Genomic DNA, 17096 nt, shown 5'->3' on the forward strand with positions numbered 1-17096 from the left:
ACAAATATGCATCACTCATTTTTTAGACTTCCTTTTTTTAAACATATGAAAATTTCTAGATTGCCTGATGGCTACTAGCTTAGGCATTATGAACAAATAATTATTAAAACGCTTTGAAAATTCACAGTACTATATTTCAACCCAAGCTTCATGAGTTTTTTTATTCCACACTTTCATACTGGCTTTTAATGTTAAATTAAAGTTTTAAAGGGAGCTGGTGAAATTCGAATCTGAGTCTCGAGGTCTATACTGGACCAATCTTGTACAATAGGTGTAAAGCATTTACATCAGTTTATATAGAAAAACAGACTACAAATAAAAGTTTCGCCCTATTGAACAAAATCTTTGTAAAAGAACAACCAGATTATTCACTTTTAACCATTGTTTGGAATAAATAGTATCCATGGTAGCGAGGTTAAAATCCACGAAATCAGGATGCAAGACGAGAAAAATCTTTTGTATACTTTTTCAAGTAAAGGAAGGTGACTGACATTATAACCCATATTCTCTGTAAGTAGTTACGTTATTATTATCCTCACATTAAGTGGGATTGTCTAGACACCAGACTATTGATAATAATATCATAGTTGTACGAAGGACTAAAATGTTTCCATCAACAATAATGGAAATTCACTTTGTAAATGGGCATTGATTTGAATGTTAGTTACTTGTTAGTCATTACTAACAATTGTTTACCCAGTAATATAATATTGTATGCAAGTCTAATAGAATAAATTAGTAAAATGTATTTGAAACGTTTCTGAATAAACTATATAAAACTGCTAATACTATATGGAACAATTATCCCTTTTAAAATATAACATTTATGATGTAAAACCGTAAATCAAATAGCAAATTAGAAATGGAGTGAAATAGACCTGTGTTTCATTATTGGTCCAGGCAAATTGCTATTAAAGAGGTAAACATGCTATTCATAGTTGATAACACAGTTATATCCTAAAACTATTTGTAGAAAAAATTATAAACTTTATATTTTTGAATCATACAAATGCAAACATTTTCAGGCAGGTCCGCAGATTTAACATCCTAGACATACAACTCTGACATTTTACATACGAGTTCAGTGACCATGGCCGAGAGTAAAACCCCGACAATTGAGCAGAAGAGTACATTCTCTGCCAAAACCAAGGAGGGGGCCGACGTGAACTACATAGCAACCATAAAATACTACGTGAACCCGTCGGGAGACGTGAAAATAACCACACCTGGGTCAAAAACACCTAGAATCCCAGATCCAACAAGAACTGAACCCAAGGAAGAAACGAAGAAGGAAACCACAGAGACAGGTCCGAAGGTAAAGGTGGAGGCAGGTGAAGGTAGTAAGTCCGACAAGGTAGTAAGTAAACCGATTACAGAAGGTAAAGTCAAACCTAATGTGGACAGAGAAGTCCAACAACAAGAAGGCATTTGTCGCTTCAAAGAGTTTGTTCCTGACCCTTGCAGGGCGATGAGTGATCTCACGACTGCGATTAAAGATTTCTTTTCGTGCTCATCAAAGAAACCTGTACCTGATTCTGGAGACAGCAATCATACCAATCCACCGACAACGACTCGTACAGATCATCCGCCAGAGAAACACGAGGACAAAGTCAACGAAGAAGCAGTTAAGACCAAGGACGAAGCCTAAGTGGCAATAAATATTTAGGTTTTCAGTCGTTTTTATTTTTTTTTAGAAATGAGTTTAAGGATAGGCTAGAGTTGAAGTTGAAGTTTTCAGTTCCTTCACACTTCACACAAGGTTATTTTGGACTGTGATTATTATACTTATGTAATGTTTATTGGTACATCTGAAATAGATTTATTTTATTTGCTAAGGTAATTCGGTAATTGTATAATGCATAAACTATTTTCGACATGTTATTAAATTATTCATTTATTAATTAGCACCAGCACCTAACTATTCTCCAGCATTCGACTAAACTATCCCGATACTTTACCGATATGACCATAATTAAGCTCATAGATGTTTCACATACCTAGGAATGTCTGAGGTAGGTTCTTTCCTGATTTTCCCTCAGGCTTCGGCAAGTAGACGTCCAACGTTTTGAGGTGAGGTTTTCGAAAGTAAATTTTGATCTGTATCCTTGACAAGATGAGAATATTCACAATGTTTACGTTTGCATTGACTTTTCAATGTAAACAAGTAAAACTGACAAATGTTTAAAACCTACTTAACAATTTTAAACAGCTGATCCAAACCAATTAAGTACAATGTAGATTTCCCATCCTTATGGAACAGCTGAAGCCAATTTTACTGTTAGTTCTGTCCGGTGTACTGTAGCTGTCGTGTTTTTTTACAGTTTGTTTCTATTATTTTAGGGCTAGTTTCTCATGATTTGTGCCTCACTGTTTGTTTTAAATTGGCTTCAGCTGTTCCATAAGGATGGGAAATCTACTGTAAAATGTTTTGCACAAATATGTGGTAGGTTCTAGTTTGTTCTAGATTGTGGAATTAAGTAAGATTCCATAACCGATGCTGTTTCAACCTTAGGCTTTGCCTCCAAGTGTTGATAGTGTAGTCTTAATAATATATTTTTACAGAAACAATAGGAAACCTACAATTAAGTTGTACACAGTGTTCTTTCCGTTTCTAAACTCAATGTAACTAACGTTTCAATGTAACGTTCCTAAACTCAAGGAAACTATGTCTCCTTTATTAATGTGTGCTCACGACTCACATTTATTAATTTGTTAATTTGTTAATTTGTTAATTCTTGACGTTTTAATAATCATATTACAGTTGGTTTGTTGAGTTATAAGTAATTTTTTATTCAATGCTCAATTTCATATGACAATTAAATAATATGTACCTACTAAATATACAAAGATGGTTGTTTTCTTTATTATTTTATATAAAAATAGTTTTTTTTATTATATACGTTGAACATGGTTGAACCAATAATTTTTAAAACTTTATTATAGTATAGACTAGCTGACCCGGCGAACTTCGTATCGCCTAAGTTATAGGTTTCCCCTAAGACAGACCGATGGAAAGAAAGTACCGTTACGTTTAATTTTCAAGATGATCTCGTTCGCATCGCTCAATCACGTCCTGGTTGAAGTTCGTTCGCTACGCTCACTCACCTTTGGGTTGGAGCTCGTTCGCTGCGCTCACTTGCCTTTAGGTTGGAGCTCGTTCGCTACGCTAACTCGCCTTCAGGTTAGCTCGTTCGCTACGCTCACTCGCCTCCAGGTTGAAGTTCGTTCGCTACGCTCACTCACCTTTTGGTTGCAAATTAGCTGTTGTCATAAATGTAAAAGAAATAATAGTGCTGCACCCTGTTGGTAATCCTTGTAACTTTAATGCTATTGAACATCATAGAACAGAACCAACTTGTTTAATTGAAACAGCTGTTAAGATTCATTAATTCCATTTATCATAAGGTTAACATGGGAAACTCCAGAGCCACTGGGGCGGAGCCCTTTTAAGAATTTCGAAACGGGAAATAGTTTACGTCCGATTCGCATACCTACAGAATTTGCACACCAAATTTCATTACGATCGGTGAAGTCGTTCCGGAGGAGTTTGCAGACAAACACTGTGACACGAGAATTTTATATATTAGATATTATGATTTCATAAATATTTCTAAACACTATTGAAAAGGCACAACAATATTGCTGAAGTTCATATCAGCTGGAGCTGATGTTTGTTTATGATTTTTTATTTATTGTGAGTGATTTTTTTATATTGATGTACCTAATAAAATTTGTTTATTTAAATTAAACGATTTGTAGTTTTGAAAATGCAGGATTGAAATCCAAAATACCAAAAAGATAAGGAAAGAAGGGAGGCGAAGAAGACGAAAGGTGAATGAAGTATATGAAAAAGTTATTCGAAAATTTGGTAAGATTGTCTCATATTAGCCTACACAAGATTTTAAAATAATTCAAACCAAAATTTATTTTCCATTTTTACCTGAATTAAGAGTCACAAAACCTCAATCAAACGATGTGGAACGTTGAATGTTATAACTATTTTATAGAACAGATGAACGAATTCTCCCCAAGTCCTCTCCCCGTTGTAAAGCACGGATACAGAACCTAGTTTATCATATAAATACAATCAGTAAACCCTTGAAGTTAGTTTATTAAGGAATTAAAAAAAAATCTAACAAAACTTGAAACATACACACCTACTGTTCATTACCAAGATGGTAAATATTGAGGTCGTCGTTGGTTACTTGGAGTAGTTATTAACACTCTGCATATACAATGACACGAAGAAACAAGAATTTATTATTTAAAAAACACCACAATCTAAAAACACCCAGACAATAAATTCATCTGAAACGACAGTAAGGACAAATTGTATTGTCTGATACAAACTGTGTTACTCTCATAGCAGAAGCTATTGTCAAAGAATCGCAGTGGTCCTGTGTTGAAAGATATGGTCTAATTAACTAACGTTTGTCCCTATAATCACGGCTCTTTGTCGACTAAGCCCAAAATGGCCATTCACATAATCGGTTTAATTTGACCTATCACAACTCATGTGGACTATGTGATCGTTGTTTCTAGTCTGTGCTGGTGTGGTTGAATTTGGTCTATAATTATAGTTAGTACAGAAAATGTCATTTTACAGACTTCAAAAGGTACATCAACAATGTCTTCTCAACTGCCTTGAAAACCTAAAGAGACTAGTTTTGTAGTAAACGGTACAGCTTGGGTACCTCCTTTAATGTAGGGGTTGTAATACAAAAAAACTCCATTGTATGATAACTTAGTCAATGATGATAAGTAAAAAAGGGTTGTGATTCCATTTGAATTATTGGTGATCCGAAATTAAATTGGTTAAAATAATGTACAAATGAGTTAAAATAGCCATCAAATTGAATTTTATTAGTCTAACAATACTTATTCGTTTTTATACTGTATTCCTATACGAAATTACAATAGGGTTTTATTGAGCGCTCCACTTTACTTCTTGACCAACTCTGTGAACAGTCAATTTCATTAAGGGTGATTTTAGAAAGTTACGTAAAATTACTGAGCGACTTAAAATTGCTTGATTAAAGTTTAGCTAGTGTGGAAAGATATACTAGGTGAGTGTACAGTCAAATTAAAGATTCTTAAAAAAATATGGTTATAAGTAGTATATTTAATACTTTCAACGACACATGTGGCATTTTATAAACACGGACTATAAAGAATCCAGTGTCTACGGGTAATTTAGTGACGTTTATATTAAAATACTAGCTGTAACCCGCGGGCTTTGCCCCGTTTAACTTTTTAATTTTCAAGATTATCTCGTTCGCATGGCTCAATCACGTCCTGGTTGAAGTTTGTTCGCTACGATCACTCACCTTTAGGTTGGAGCTCGTTCGCTACGCTCACTCACCTTTAGGTTGGAGCTCGTTCGCTGCGCTCACTTGCCTTCAGGTTAGCTCGTTCGCTACGCTAACTCGCCTCCAGGTTGAAGTTCGTTCGCTACGCTCACTCACCTTTTGGTTGCAAATTAGCTGTTGTCATAAATGTAAAAGAAATAATAGTGCTGCACCCTGTTGGTAATCCTTGTAACTTTATTGCTATTGAACATCATAGAACAGAACCAACTTGTTTAATTGAAACAGCTGTTAAGATTCAATAATTCCATTTCTCATAAGGTTAACATGGGAAACTCCAGAGCCACTGGGGTGGAGCCCGAAAGGATTTTTGAGATAAGAATATGCCTATATGTTAATCGGGAATGTGAGCTATCGTCATGCCAAATTTCAGCCCAATCCGACCAGTATTTTTCGCGTTCACTTGTCACAAACATACATCCATACATCCATACATCCAAACTTTCTCATTTATAATATTAGTAGGAAGTCACATAAAATATAATCATTTAAATTAACAAAAAGCTCTTGGTTTTTCCACGTTCCTTACCGTACTATAGATAAGACCATCGATAAGACTCATCCGAGTAGATATCGCGTTAATCATGCATACACGCGTGTTATCCAATATTCATGCAACATTAAATATCATACGAGAGTAATGCGGATTGGAGCTGGGGGGGGGGGGGGGAGCATCGAGGGGCTTAATCGGGGCAGCAGTTTGGGGTAAACGTGACGCGATATACGTGACCCAAATTTTGAAACTCGCGGGGGCCGAGCCGCGCCGGGGGGAGGACCCGACTGTCTTATCAATTGAAAAACTTCACAGTTTTATTCACTTTAAAAATCTATATAATTTAATTATAAATTCATAACCCTTGTAGACCCCACGAGATTGCCACTTAACCTAAATTCACCTCGGAACAAATTTCAAACGTTTATCTGAAGGTAAATAGTTGTGCTGGGCGGTACCGAAGAGCGACAACACAACTAAAACATCTTAAACGTTTTATTTCGTGGGGGCGGCCCGCCTCCGCGACGCGGCGCCGGCGTGTACCGCCCCCAGGTCCACCCCCGGCGGCGGCGGCCTTAGTTGACGTCGTGGCGTCGGGTGATACACACGTAACCGCTGCGACCAGACACAGGAAACTGAGTCATCTTACGTAACTAACAGGTAGATTTAGATTTAGCTAATTATTACCTAATTTAATTATGATGATGAAATTTGTACGGTGAATATAGTAACTGTTCTTTGGAGGTTTTCAAATTATATATTTTATGAATTATATTTAAATTTAGTCTGTGTATACTCATGTGACACTTGAGTATTAAAGGTCATGTGATAGTGACAAAAATATCTGGAAATAATAGGATGATGTGATTCAAAGATTTGTCAAAATTTTCTCTAGTATAGTTGGTTGGAAAACTTAGTATTAGCTGAGAAAGGTGTGTAGCTCTAGAGTTAAAAAAATTTATCCTAGAATGTGACAAGTGCTATATTTACATGACCATTATGATAGGGTCAACAGAATAAAAATATACCTAGTTCAAATGCTGTTATGTTGAAGAACAATGTTATGACTTAAAGACTTGTTTGAAAGTTAACGCGTGTTTAAGATTTGTGATGGATGTGTAAGAACTGTCCATATTAATACTGCTATATTTACCTAAATATGTTGAAATGTTCCAAAGTAGATGCTAGATGTGTAAAATTAAAATTATAAAATGAAATATTGTTATTAAAAGTAGTAAAACTGCTTCATTGATAATTAAGATTCTCCAAAACCTTGAAGTCCAGACTTTGACAACCTCACATTTCACTTCAAATTCACTGTTGAATATTTTATTGGCATCTGAAGATGCAATAGTTAAGTTTTAACCTAGCAAATTTTGATAAAACGTAGTTATATTTGACTGTAATTCCTGACCACGTGGTCTTATTACTTATGACGTCACTTATTGTCACGTGGTTTACAGACACGTGATCGTGGAACCCCCCAGAGCCAACGGTGAGTAACAGCTGTTTATGTATAGTATTCTCATGTAGTTGTCTTTATTGTTAACAATAATGCAGTATAACTTAGTGTTGGACTCAAAAGTCCAATGTAAAATGAGCATGATCTCTTCTGTTTGGTAAAATCATTTACAATGATGAGAAAAGATTTGTGTTTCAGTAGATTTTAAGCTGTTTAAGTTTTAGATAGTATTGTGTGGAGTCTTAGACATAATTTGCAGGTATCTCGTTAAAATCCAAATTACCCTAAAAAGTTAATCGTATGAAACATTTAATTTTGTTATGCATTCGTTATTGTTTTGTGTGTTGCGTTTTGCAATTAAAGTTATAATGTTTAATTTTTTTTAAATATAGGCTATTCATTAGCTTTACAGTATTAAAGGAACGAGATCCTCATATAAAAAGGGTTAGAAAATGTTTAGGTGTAATATTAAGGTTTCACATTTTAAAATATTAAATTCAAAAGCTGAAACAATTATAAAACACGTATTTTTAAATTTTGAAGTAAATGACAATAACATTTTCCCGTCAAAAATACTTGTTTAATTTATCAACGTTTGCTACTTGATGCGTACTAAGTTTATCTCAAGATTGGTTTCAGATGTGTTGCACAAAAAAAAATGGAGAATTAGATATTCTTTTGCAACAAATTCATGAAATGTGAAAAATACTACCCCAAAACCTCCATATTGGTGTTTTTCTTTAATATCCTTGTATATTTTGACGGTTTAAAAGATTCATCAGCTGCTTGTTTAACGAAAGTTGAGGGTTTATTTAGACTCCGATTTGCGTAGGGCAACACCATGTTTTGATCGAATTTACGGTGCATTAAAAAAATAATTAATGGAAAGATTTAATTAATGAATAACTGGAAGAGGTTTGGGTTTTGTTACCGATAGCTGACTGTTTGCTAGCCATATCTAATACTATTTCCCACTACTTAATAAAAACTCAGCCGTGGAAATCTATACTTATAAAAGGCAAAGCACTCACTACTCACTCACTTTTATCATACACTAGCAGAGTACCCGTCCTTCGTACGGGGTTGGCATATAAGTATAAATGCTTTTAGTTATGGGAGAGGACACGGTTTATTAAAATTTGGTCTTTTAATTTAAACGGTATTATATAGTATCATGTAGTGTCCTATAGTATCTACCATAGCCCTAATATTCTACCACTGCACCTAAACCATGAAAAAAAGTTAAGTTCTCATTGTGTACCACAACTTTTTGTTGCTAGTTGGTTCTGGTCATAAATGCAAAAAACATAATAGTGCTGCACCCTGTTGGTAAGCCTTATACCTTTTTAATGCTATTTAATATCATAGAACCAACTTGTAAAGTTGAAACGGCTGACAAAATTCAATAATTTCTTTAAATATGAATACTCATAAGGTTTACATGAGAAACTCCAGAGCCAGAGCCACTAGGGCGGAGCCTGAAAGGATTTTTGAGGTAAGAATAATATGTCTATATGTTAATCGGGAATGTCAGCTATAATCATACTAAATTTCAACCTTGTCGGTTTAGTATTTTTCGCGTTTACTTGTCACAAACATCCATCCATACATCCATACATCTATACATCCGTACATCCAAAACTTTCTGATTATAGAATCTTAATTATTTCCTATATCCATGAACAATTTATTTACAAAGATTTATTCCCTGTAAAATATTATTACAGCATTTCACAAATATTAGAACAGACTCAGTATAATAGATCATAAACATAAACAAATGAAGTAACTGAAAGAATCATACACTAATGAAATTACATTAACATATGGTTTGACAGCTCCATTTAAGTAATGTCAAATAATGTTTACATTCGGGCTAGTGACATCATTATTTTGAATTTATAATCCTTACCCTCTCTGTTCTAATATTCGTGCAGTATTTAATATGTTTGAACCAGCTGTGTGGAATTATGAAATCAACATTCATTTGACAGTTCGTTCTGCTTGTTTACATTTTTAAACTTTGTAGGTTTGTTCTTTGTTACCATGGATACCATCAACCAATATTTACTTTTAAATCTCTCACCTCAAATTTTTGAAAGCCTACGGGGCAGAGCCCTAGGACAATATCGAAGCGGGAATAGTTCTATATGTATCCTCGGAGCTGTAGCTTCATTTGTGTGCAATTTGAGCCCAGTAGGTTCAGTAGTTTTTGAGATTACCTCATACAAACACACACACACACAGACACCACCTCTTCTTTATAATAGTATAGATTTCCACGGCTGTGTTTTTATTAAGCATAAAAACTGACAATGAATATTAATGTTGGTATGTTTAGAATAACTCGTTTATATTTAAATGTTGTATACATATTATTTTTGTAAACAGTGACAGCGGTACATTTTTAAATGAACCTCTATTGCTATAGTAAACTATCACACAGAAAGGCTGCTAAGTAAACGGGACGGTTTTACAGTAAAAAAAATATATGCCAAACAGCCAAACATTTTTTACAGCATTTGTTGCTTTAAAAGTGCTTGTTAATATACATATACACCAAGAGAAAATACAAAATACAAAATATACAATAACATACATATTCGCTGTGTATTACACTTAGAAAACCAAAAGAACCGTCTAGAGAACACTGATATAAATCCCCATTCTGACAATATCAATATTTAAACGCACAGCTTGGATCTTTTGGCAAACACTTGAGGTCTCTAGGTACTTAACCACATTTGAAATTTGACCCTTGAAACAGTTCAAAAAGACCGCGGAGGTTGTGAGGTGGTTTTGTTATTAAATACTCTCGTCAGTGTTCTTTGTACAGGCTGCGGTGTCCCTTGTTCTGACATTGTAGCTCGGGTTGGGGTGTAATTTGTTACATTTTGTAACACTTTGCATATTTTGAACATTTGAGACGATAAGTTCCTATTTCACAAAGAAGTATAGAAAAGGGGTTTTAAGGTGCACATCTTTGGAAAGAATTGTGTTATTTTGCTGATCGAGACGAACAAAAAACAGAATAATCATTAAACAATGCCCACAAATGGTTACGTAACTTTTAATGAATTAATACATTTTAACATGTAATTATACAGTATACGTGACAATACACTCATATAATATTACCTAATTAGCATTTACAACAATATATATTTTCAATGGTTTTAAAATGATTTTTTTAGGGACTTAGTATAAGAAAAATGAACAAGCTTCAACATCGTTAATGCAGTTCACATATTTAATTAGACAATAGCGTAGAATTTCGATTATATATTTATTTTAAGGTCTGGTTTATTAATAAAACGTTACATAACCTGGTTCTTCAACTATTAAATAAATATCGCATTTGATGGGCTGTTCAGAGATTTATAGAAGGTCGTAAAATGAATTGAATTAATGTAATTCATTTTGAATTTTTTTGTGTTGGTTCACAATTGCATCCAGGTAAATCCCATCACATTTAAGATTATAAAAAGCTTTGCAGTTACCTTCAATTGGAAAATTACCAATACCTAGAGACTTGAAATATTGTGTTTGAAATTTAACTAGCTTCTGAATTTAAATGCCATTAAGTTAGTTTGGCCCAATACATTAAATATATTTTGCTAATGAGACTATTAATTTTTTTACTATTGTAAATTGATAACGTCTTCAAGTAAAGTAGGTTTTTAAATTTCAAACTTACGATTGTTATGAATATGATTAATATTAAACATGGAAAAAGGGCTGTTAAAAAAAATAATTAATCCCATGTTAACGGGGATACAACATCCAACAATAACAGCGTCAGGAAGTATTATATTTACAAGGCGAGTCACTCCTGTTTCTCAGGTTTATGTATATTTTACTGCGTCATGTGGCAGACAGACCCGCGAATGGACAAATATCAATGTTTTAACAATAATGATTGTCATTCTAATGTTAATAGCTTGATTAGCTTGATTCTAATGTTAATAGCTTGATTAGCAAGTCCAAGCCAAGAACACACGATTGTCAAGCTTTGATTCACAAATAAACGGAAATTAATATTAACTGAATAAATTGTACTTTTGTATTTATTTTACATTTTTCTTTGAATCTGATTCTTGTAAAAAGTTTCTGCTTTGAAGATATTAAAAATTACAAATTATTTTAAAAAGTGCAGCCAAAATTTGTATATTAATACTGTATTGTGTGTATTTAGTACTGTAAGTTTCAAGTTTATCGCGTAGGGGAAAAGAAATTTCCGATTAAAATCCTTAAATTGAATGAATCATAACAAAATCATAAACATACAACCCAACTTATTGTAGGTGCAGGATGGTTTGAGCTTTGTTGTTTTAGTTATCCAAAAACCAAAATACCAGTTTTTTAAATCGTTAAATTTCATTAATTTGATAAAAAATTATACAAAATCGAAAACTATCGAATTCGTATAACGGGAAAGATTTAGTAGCCACCCTTTACAGAATTTTCAAAAATATTACAATAATCACAAACCAAAACAACATAAATCATTTATCTATCAACAACCATAAAATTCAACGCTAACAATGTAACCAATCGAGTAATTTCGTTCTCTCAAATACTTCGCATAAAATTCCACACATGAAACTACATCGAAATCGTTTATAAACCACATAAATCCAATAGCGAACAATTCGGCCAAACATTGTAATAATCGCTAATTACAGCTTCTGAAAAACACTTAAAACACGGTAAATAACCACGGCCACATGTGCGCCAGAATAATCCACACTTATAAATCTGTCAAGAGATCGGTTCGACGTTTTCAAACATTGATGGCGTTGCTGGGTTTAAATTAACCCGCTAAATGCATATTAATCGCAATACAAACTGGATCAGCATCAATAATAATTATAATTAACGCAATTAGTCTAACTATTATGCATGAAGTTGTTATTAAACCGGAAATGATTGGAATTCGTACACCGATTCTCGCTCTTGTATTACTTATTTTCCGTCGGCGATAATCCATTGCTATTCCGATGATAAATTCGCCGCAAATGTTGGTTTAACCAATCCATCGTTCGATATTTGAAATTGGTGGATTGACTTAAAAAATTATTCATAATGAAAAGGCTGTGGGGCCACGCAACAACATTCTATTGTCTAAATGAACCATTTAGTCGAGTAAATCCGTACGATAACCCTAAAAAAATTGCTTTAAATTGTTTTATTGGTTATTTTGACTTAGAATTATGTGTATTTTCCAGGAAAAAAAGTCTAATGAAATCGGAGTCTCGGAAGTCCAAAATTCAAGATGGCGTCCAAGATTTTGGTCAAATGTGTCCGTTAGCACAATAACTCAAGCAAAAATGATCCGAATTCTATGAAATTTGGCACAAACATGTAAACCTACATTCATTTGAACGAGTTCGTGAACCAGCATGATCGGACCATGGGAACAGTTGTTTATGGGGGGTTTTATGGGGTAAAAATTGGTTTTCCCCATTTTTGACCCTAAAAACGTAAAATTTTGCAATTTATTTCGAAACCATTTTAGGACTCAGAAAAAAACAATTTAGTACATTGAAGCGTTGTCATGGGTCTAATACCTAGTTACGGAGAAAATTCGAAAAAAATTAAAATTTAAAATGCCTATGTTATTCTTACGGAGAATAAGAAAACTTGTTGTAGTTAGTCTGCATATGAATATATTTTTATCAAATTTGGAAAATGCATTTGTTTTATACTAAAATATTTAAAATTTTACTAAAAACACTTTTTTACCCCCCCCTGTCGCAGCAAACCGAAGTACTTGTTAAAATAGTGCTATTTAAAAAGGGAATAAATGTGATATTTTTAATGTGAAAGAAATTTTAGTGTAAATTCAATCAGGCAATTTGAAATTCGCTTAGGGTGCACGTTTGCTGCGGCGGGGGTATTTTAATTTATGACTATTTTTTGCTTGAAAAATCCACTAATAGGTCTTAAAATAAAGATCACAAGCTTGCTAAAATTCAACATACATATTTTATTTACTTAAATAAATATCTATAAATCTTTAGCCCGAAAGGATTTTTTGAGATAAGAATAGGCTTGTATAATATAGTCACACTTTCTTGTGGTTGGTAGTAGAGCATTATACAAATAATAATTCAAAATTTTCATCAAGTTATACACTGTTATGATCACTTTACGAACTGTCACATTGTCCTCCAAGCTGTAGTACAAGGTAACCCATACTTTGTTGCAGGAGCATTGCAAATTCTTGCAGCCAGTAGAGTAGTTGCAGTGAACAAATCTTAAAAGAATCTCTGGAGTGGCACTTTGGGTCATCGAGTCGTTTTTATTGGTTTTTTTTCAGCAGAGCATCTCAACATTATTTTCTTTACATTAATTGAAAAAAAACACTCTTCAAATGAATAATAGTTCTTTTCTTTTTTTAGCAGTTGATTCACTAGATTTATGAAATAATTTTGGTTTATTTTACTTTTTAATTTGGTAGGAAAACAATTTAAAAATTTTGATCCCATGAAGGTTTCCTTTTTTTAGTTTATTCATAGAAGCTGAGATTGATAAATTTATATAAATTTTATTTCTAGTTTCATATGGATGGACATTTTTTCTAATTTCCAAATTTTGTTTTAAAATTCAGGGACAAATTCATAGATATATTTCTGACTTACTACCGCGAAATGGGGAGTTGCCTTCATAATAATTAATAATAATTTTAACCTTTACATACATTTGGTTCTCAAAATGATAACAGAATTCGTAAGATTACAAAACAAATCTTCAATTTTAAACTAGAAAAGATGTGCAATGTTTGGCAGTATGATTTCAGCTCTGATTCGTCGTTCTCCGGGCTCAGCCAAACCGTGTGCACTTTTCTATTTGTTATGTTGTGTTATTGATTTAATCATTATTTTACAATTGTATTACATTGACTCATTAGAAGCAACTAATATACGACTCCAACGAAAGGAAAACCAAGATATAAAAAAGAAACACTGTTAATTTTAAGTAACATGAAATTGATAATTTTAAAAACATATTTAGAATATTTGTCTTTTTATATATGGGTTTTTATTGTAGTCTAAATTAGGGGCTATGGCCCCTACAGGCCACTAGTTATAGTACATATTTATTGACCAGACAGTCAAAATGTGTAGTATTGAAAATTGATTTTTTACAGTCATCGTTTGTCCAAGTATAGCATGATTCTTATAGCATTTTTAGAGTTTCAGAACTGTATCTAAATTTTTTGGGCGTTCCTTCATAGATTTCCAGACCATAAGACAAAATATTTTTATTTTTGAATGTCCAGGTTACATTAGTGACACTGGCCTAAAAACATATAACCCTGAAGAAAGTTGTTGTATTATGATTTGTGTATATTTAAGATTTGTGTCTAGGTTAAGCCCAAAAATTGAGTATGCTTAAGATCTCCTATTTTTACGGGGTAAAATGGGATTTTCCCATTTTTCACTGTAAAAAGTTGCAATTTATTTCCAAACCATTTTGAAGAGATCATAAAAACAAATAATTTAGTATACAGAAGCGTTGTTACGGAGAAAATAAAAAAGTGTACATTTAAAATGACTATGTTATTCTTATGGAGAATAAATAAAGTGTTAAAGCTTGCTTGTCTATGGAAATATTTTAGTGAAATTTGGAAATTTTGGCCATATTGGAAATAACCCTATTTCCGAGACTCCGATTTTATTAGACTTTTAGTAACATTATTCCACATACTTATTGGAAATGAAAACCATCAAAAAATCTTTTAAAGCAATTTTTTTAGGTTAAGGGGTTTTATTTCATATCTTGACTAGACTAAATTTGATCTAAATAACTGTAAACATTAACAACAATACGATTGGAATCATATGAAGTAAAAAAAAAAACATCTGATTAACAGCAGTATTGCTAAAATAAACCTGTAAACATTATATATATATTTTTTTTTTTATAAACTACTTGTGAACTATTACAAAATAAAAGAATTGAATGAGCGTAAAAAAAGTATTGAAACAAATCTTTTACTTGACTCAACACAGAATTCGCTTATGACAAATATGTGTGTGTTTGTATCCGTGGAGACGATACAGGCCACGATGAATTGTTATCCAAGCGTACCAATTAACAATTAAGATACGGTATGGTAATTTTCAGAATTTCCATAAGAATTACATAGTTTATTTATAATTAACCCACCACCACTTAAAATAATTTAATGATTAAAAATACTAAATTGCATGTATTTTTTAAGGATTTACAACATGGGTATAGCACAGACTAGAGATAAAAAGTTTTGTCCCCTATAGTGACCAATATTGAAATAAGTTATTTACTACTATCAACTTAAGACATATTTTTACCTATTTTCAACCCCATACAACACGTTTACTGTATATTATGTATCTTAAATCATGAACAGTTTATAGATAATACAGTTTCAAGGGTTTGTACCAAATTCGGTCTAAATTGGAGGTTCAGAAAAAAATTTACAGGGAAAATAGTAAGGTTTATTATTTTTTGAAATTTTTTGGCGCCATATTGGAAAAACCCAATTTCCGAGACTCCGATTTTATTAGACTTTTAGTATGTAATTTAACATACTTTTTGAAAATGAAAACCATCAAAAAACCTTTTAGAGCAATTTTTTTAAGGTTAAGGGGGTTTTTGTCATATATTGACTAGACTAATTGTAGAATGTTCCTTATAGTAGCTACCACAGTGAAAGAATGAATGGTCCTCTTCCTATGCGGCGACTGATACGACTCTAGCGTCTAGAGCGACTCCCAAGACTAGTGACTAGTGCAATTGCACTCTTGACCGTCATGGAATAAGTACAGTTGGCAGCGAATATATTACTTGGGAAAGAGGAGGAAAAGAAATATCAATGTGCATGGTAAAAAACAATGAACAACTAATACATTGTTCATGGTACGGTGAAAAGAGGGGTTTCAGAGTATTCTTACTCAGAACATCTTCTTCAAGTATTGGGGGTGCTTGGGGTTGAAAACGTATGGGTGGTGACGAACCAGTCCCATCAACTTTGAATCATCTATGAAGGTACACACCTTAAGCTCCGTATGTATTAAACTATAAATTCGTTACAGCCGCGCGACTGAAGCGACTGAATTGCTCACGGAGCAACGGCGATAGCCACGCGGCTCCAGGCGCGACGGCTCTAGCCACGCGGCTCCAGTCGCGACGGCTCTAGCCAAGCGGCTCCAGTCGCGACGGCTCTAGCCACGCGGCTCCAGTCGCGACGGCTCTAGCCACGCGGCTCCAGTCGTGACGGCACTAGCCATGCGGCTCCAGTCGCGACGGCTCTAGCCACGCGGCTCCAGTCGCGACGGCTCTAGCCACGCGGCTCCAGGCACGACGGCTCTAGCCACGCGGCTCCAGGCGCGACGGCTCTAGCCACGCGGCTCCAGTCGTGACGGCTCTAGCCACGCGGCTCCAGTCGCGACGGCTCTAGCCACGCGGCTCCAGTCGCGACGGCTCTAGCCACGCGGCTCCAGTCGCGACGGCTCTAGCCACGCGGCTCCAGTCGCGACGGCTCTAGCCACGCGGCTCCAGTCGCGACGGCTCTAGCCAAGCGGCTCCAGTCGCGACGGCTCTAGCCACGCGGCTCCAGTCGCGACGGCTCTAGCCACGCGGCTCCAGTCGCGACGGCTCTAGCCACGCGGCTCCAGTCGCGACGGCTCTAGCCACGCGGCTCCAGGCACGACGGCTCTAGCCACGCGGCTCCAGTCGCGACGGCTCTAGCCACGCGGCTCCAGTCGCGACGGCTCTAGCCACGCGG

General features: G+C 34.5%; 2 protein-coding genes across 3 annotated transcripts in view; both read left to right on the plus strand.

The window, feature by feature from the left end:
• Positions 1-425: 425 nt before the first annotated feature.
• Positions 426-1654, plus strand: LOC128997287 (uncharacterized). 2 transcript variants are annotated; one of them, XM_054422916.1, is made up of 2 exons: positions 426-510; positions 1026-1654. In XM_054422916.1, the coding sequence occupies exon 2, from the start codon at positions 1091-1093 to the stop codon at positions 1646-1648; it is 558 nt and encodes a 185-aa protein (XP_054278891.1). In that variant the 5' UTR covers positions 426-510; positions 1026-1090; the 3' UTR covers positions 1649-1654. The 2 variants fall into 2 exon arrangements, with proteins under 2 accessions (XP_054278891.1, XP_054278892.1); XM_054422917.1 differs by having other exon boundaries at positions 433-482.
• Positions 1655-3825: 2171 nt separating this feature from the next.
• The window catches only part of LOC128997517 (LIM domain only protein 3-like), an 85397-nt gene continuing 72126 nt past the window's right edge, over positions 3826-17096 (plus strand). The window contains exons 1-2 of the mRNA XM_054423157.1: positions 3826-3868; positions 7323-7354. The gene's annotated coding sequence lies outside the window, so the exon portion shown is untranslated. The remainder of the gene's footprint in view (positions 3869-7322; positions 7355-17096) is intronic.

This window comes from Macrosteles quadrilineatus, unplaced genomic scaffold (assembly GCF_028750875.1).
Source record: "Macrosteles quadrilineatus isolate MER2022 unplaced genomic scaffold, UCM_ALF_1.0 Scaffold_6__1_contigs__length_79288215, whole genome shotgun sequence".
Taxonomy (NCBI): domain Eukaryota; kingdom Metazoa; phylum Arthropoda; class Insecta; order Hemiptera; family Cicadellidae; genus Macrosteles; species Macrosteles quadrilineatus.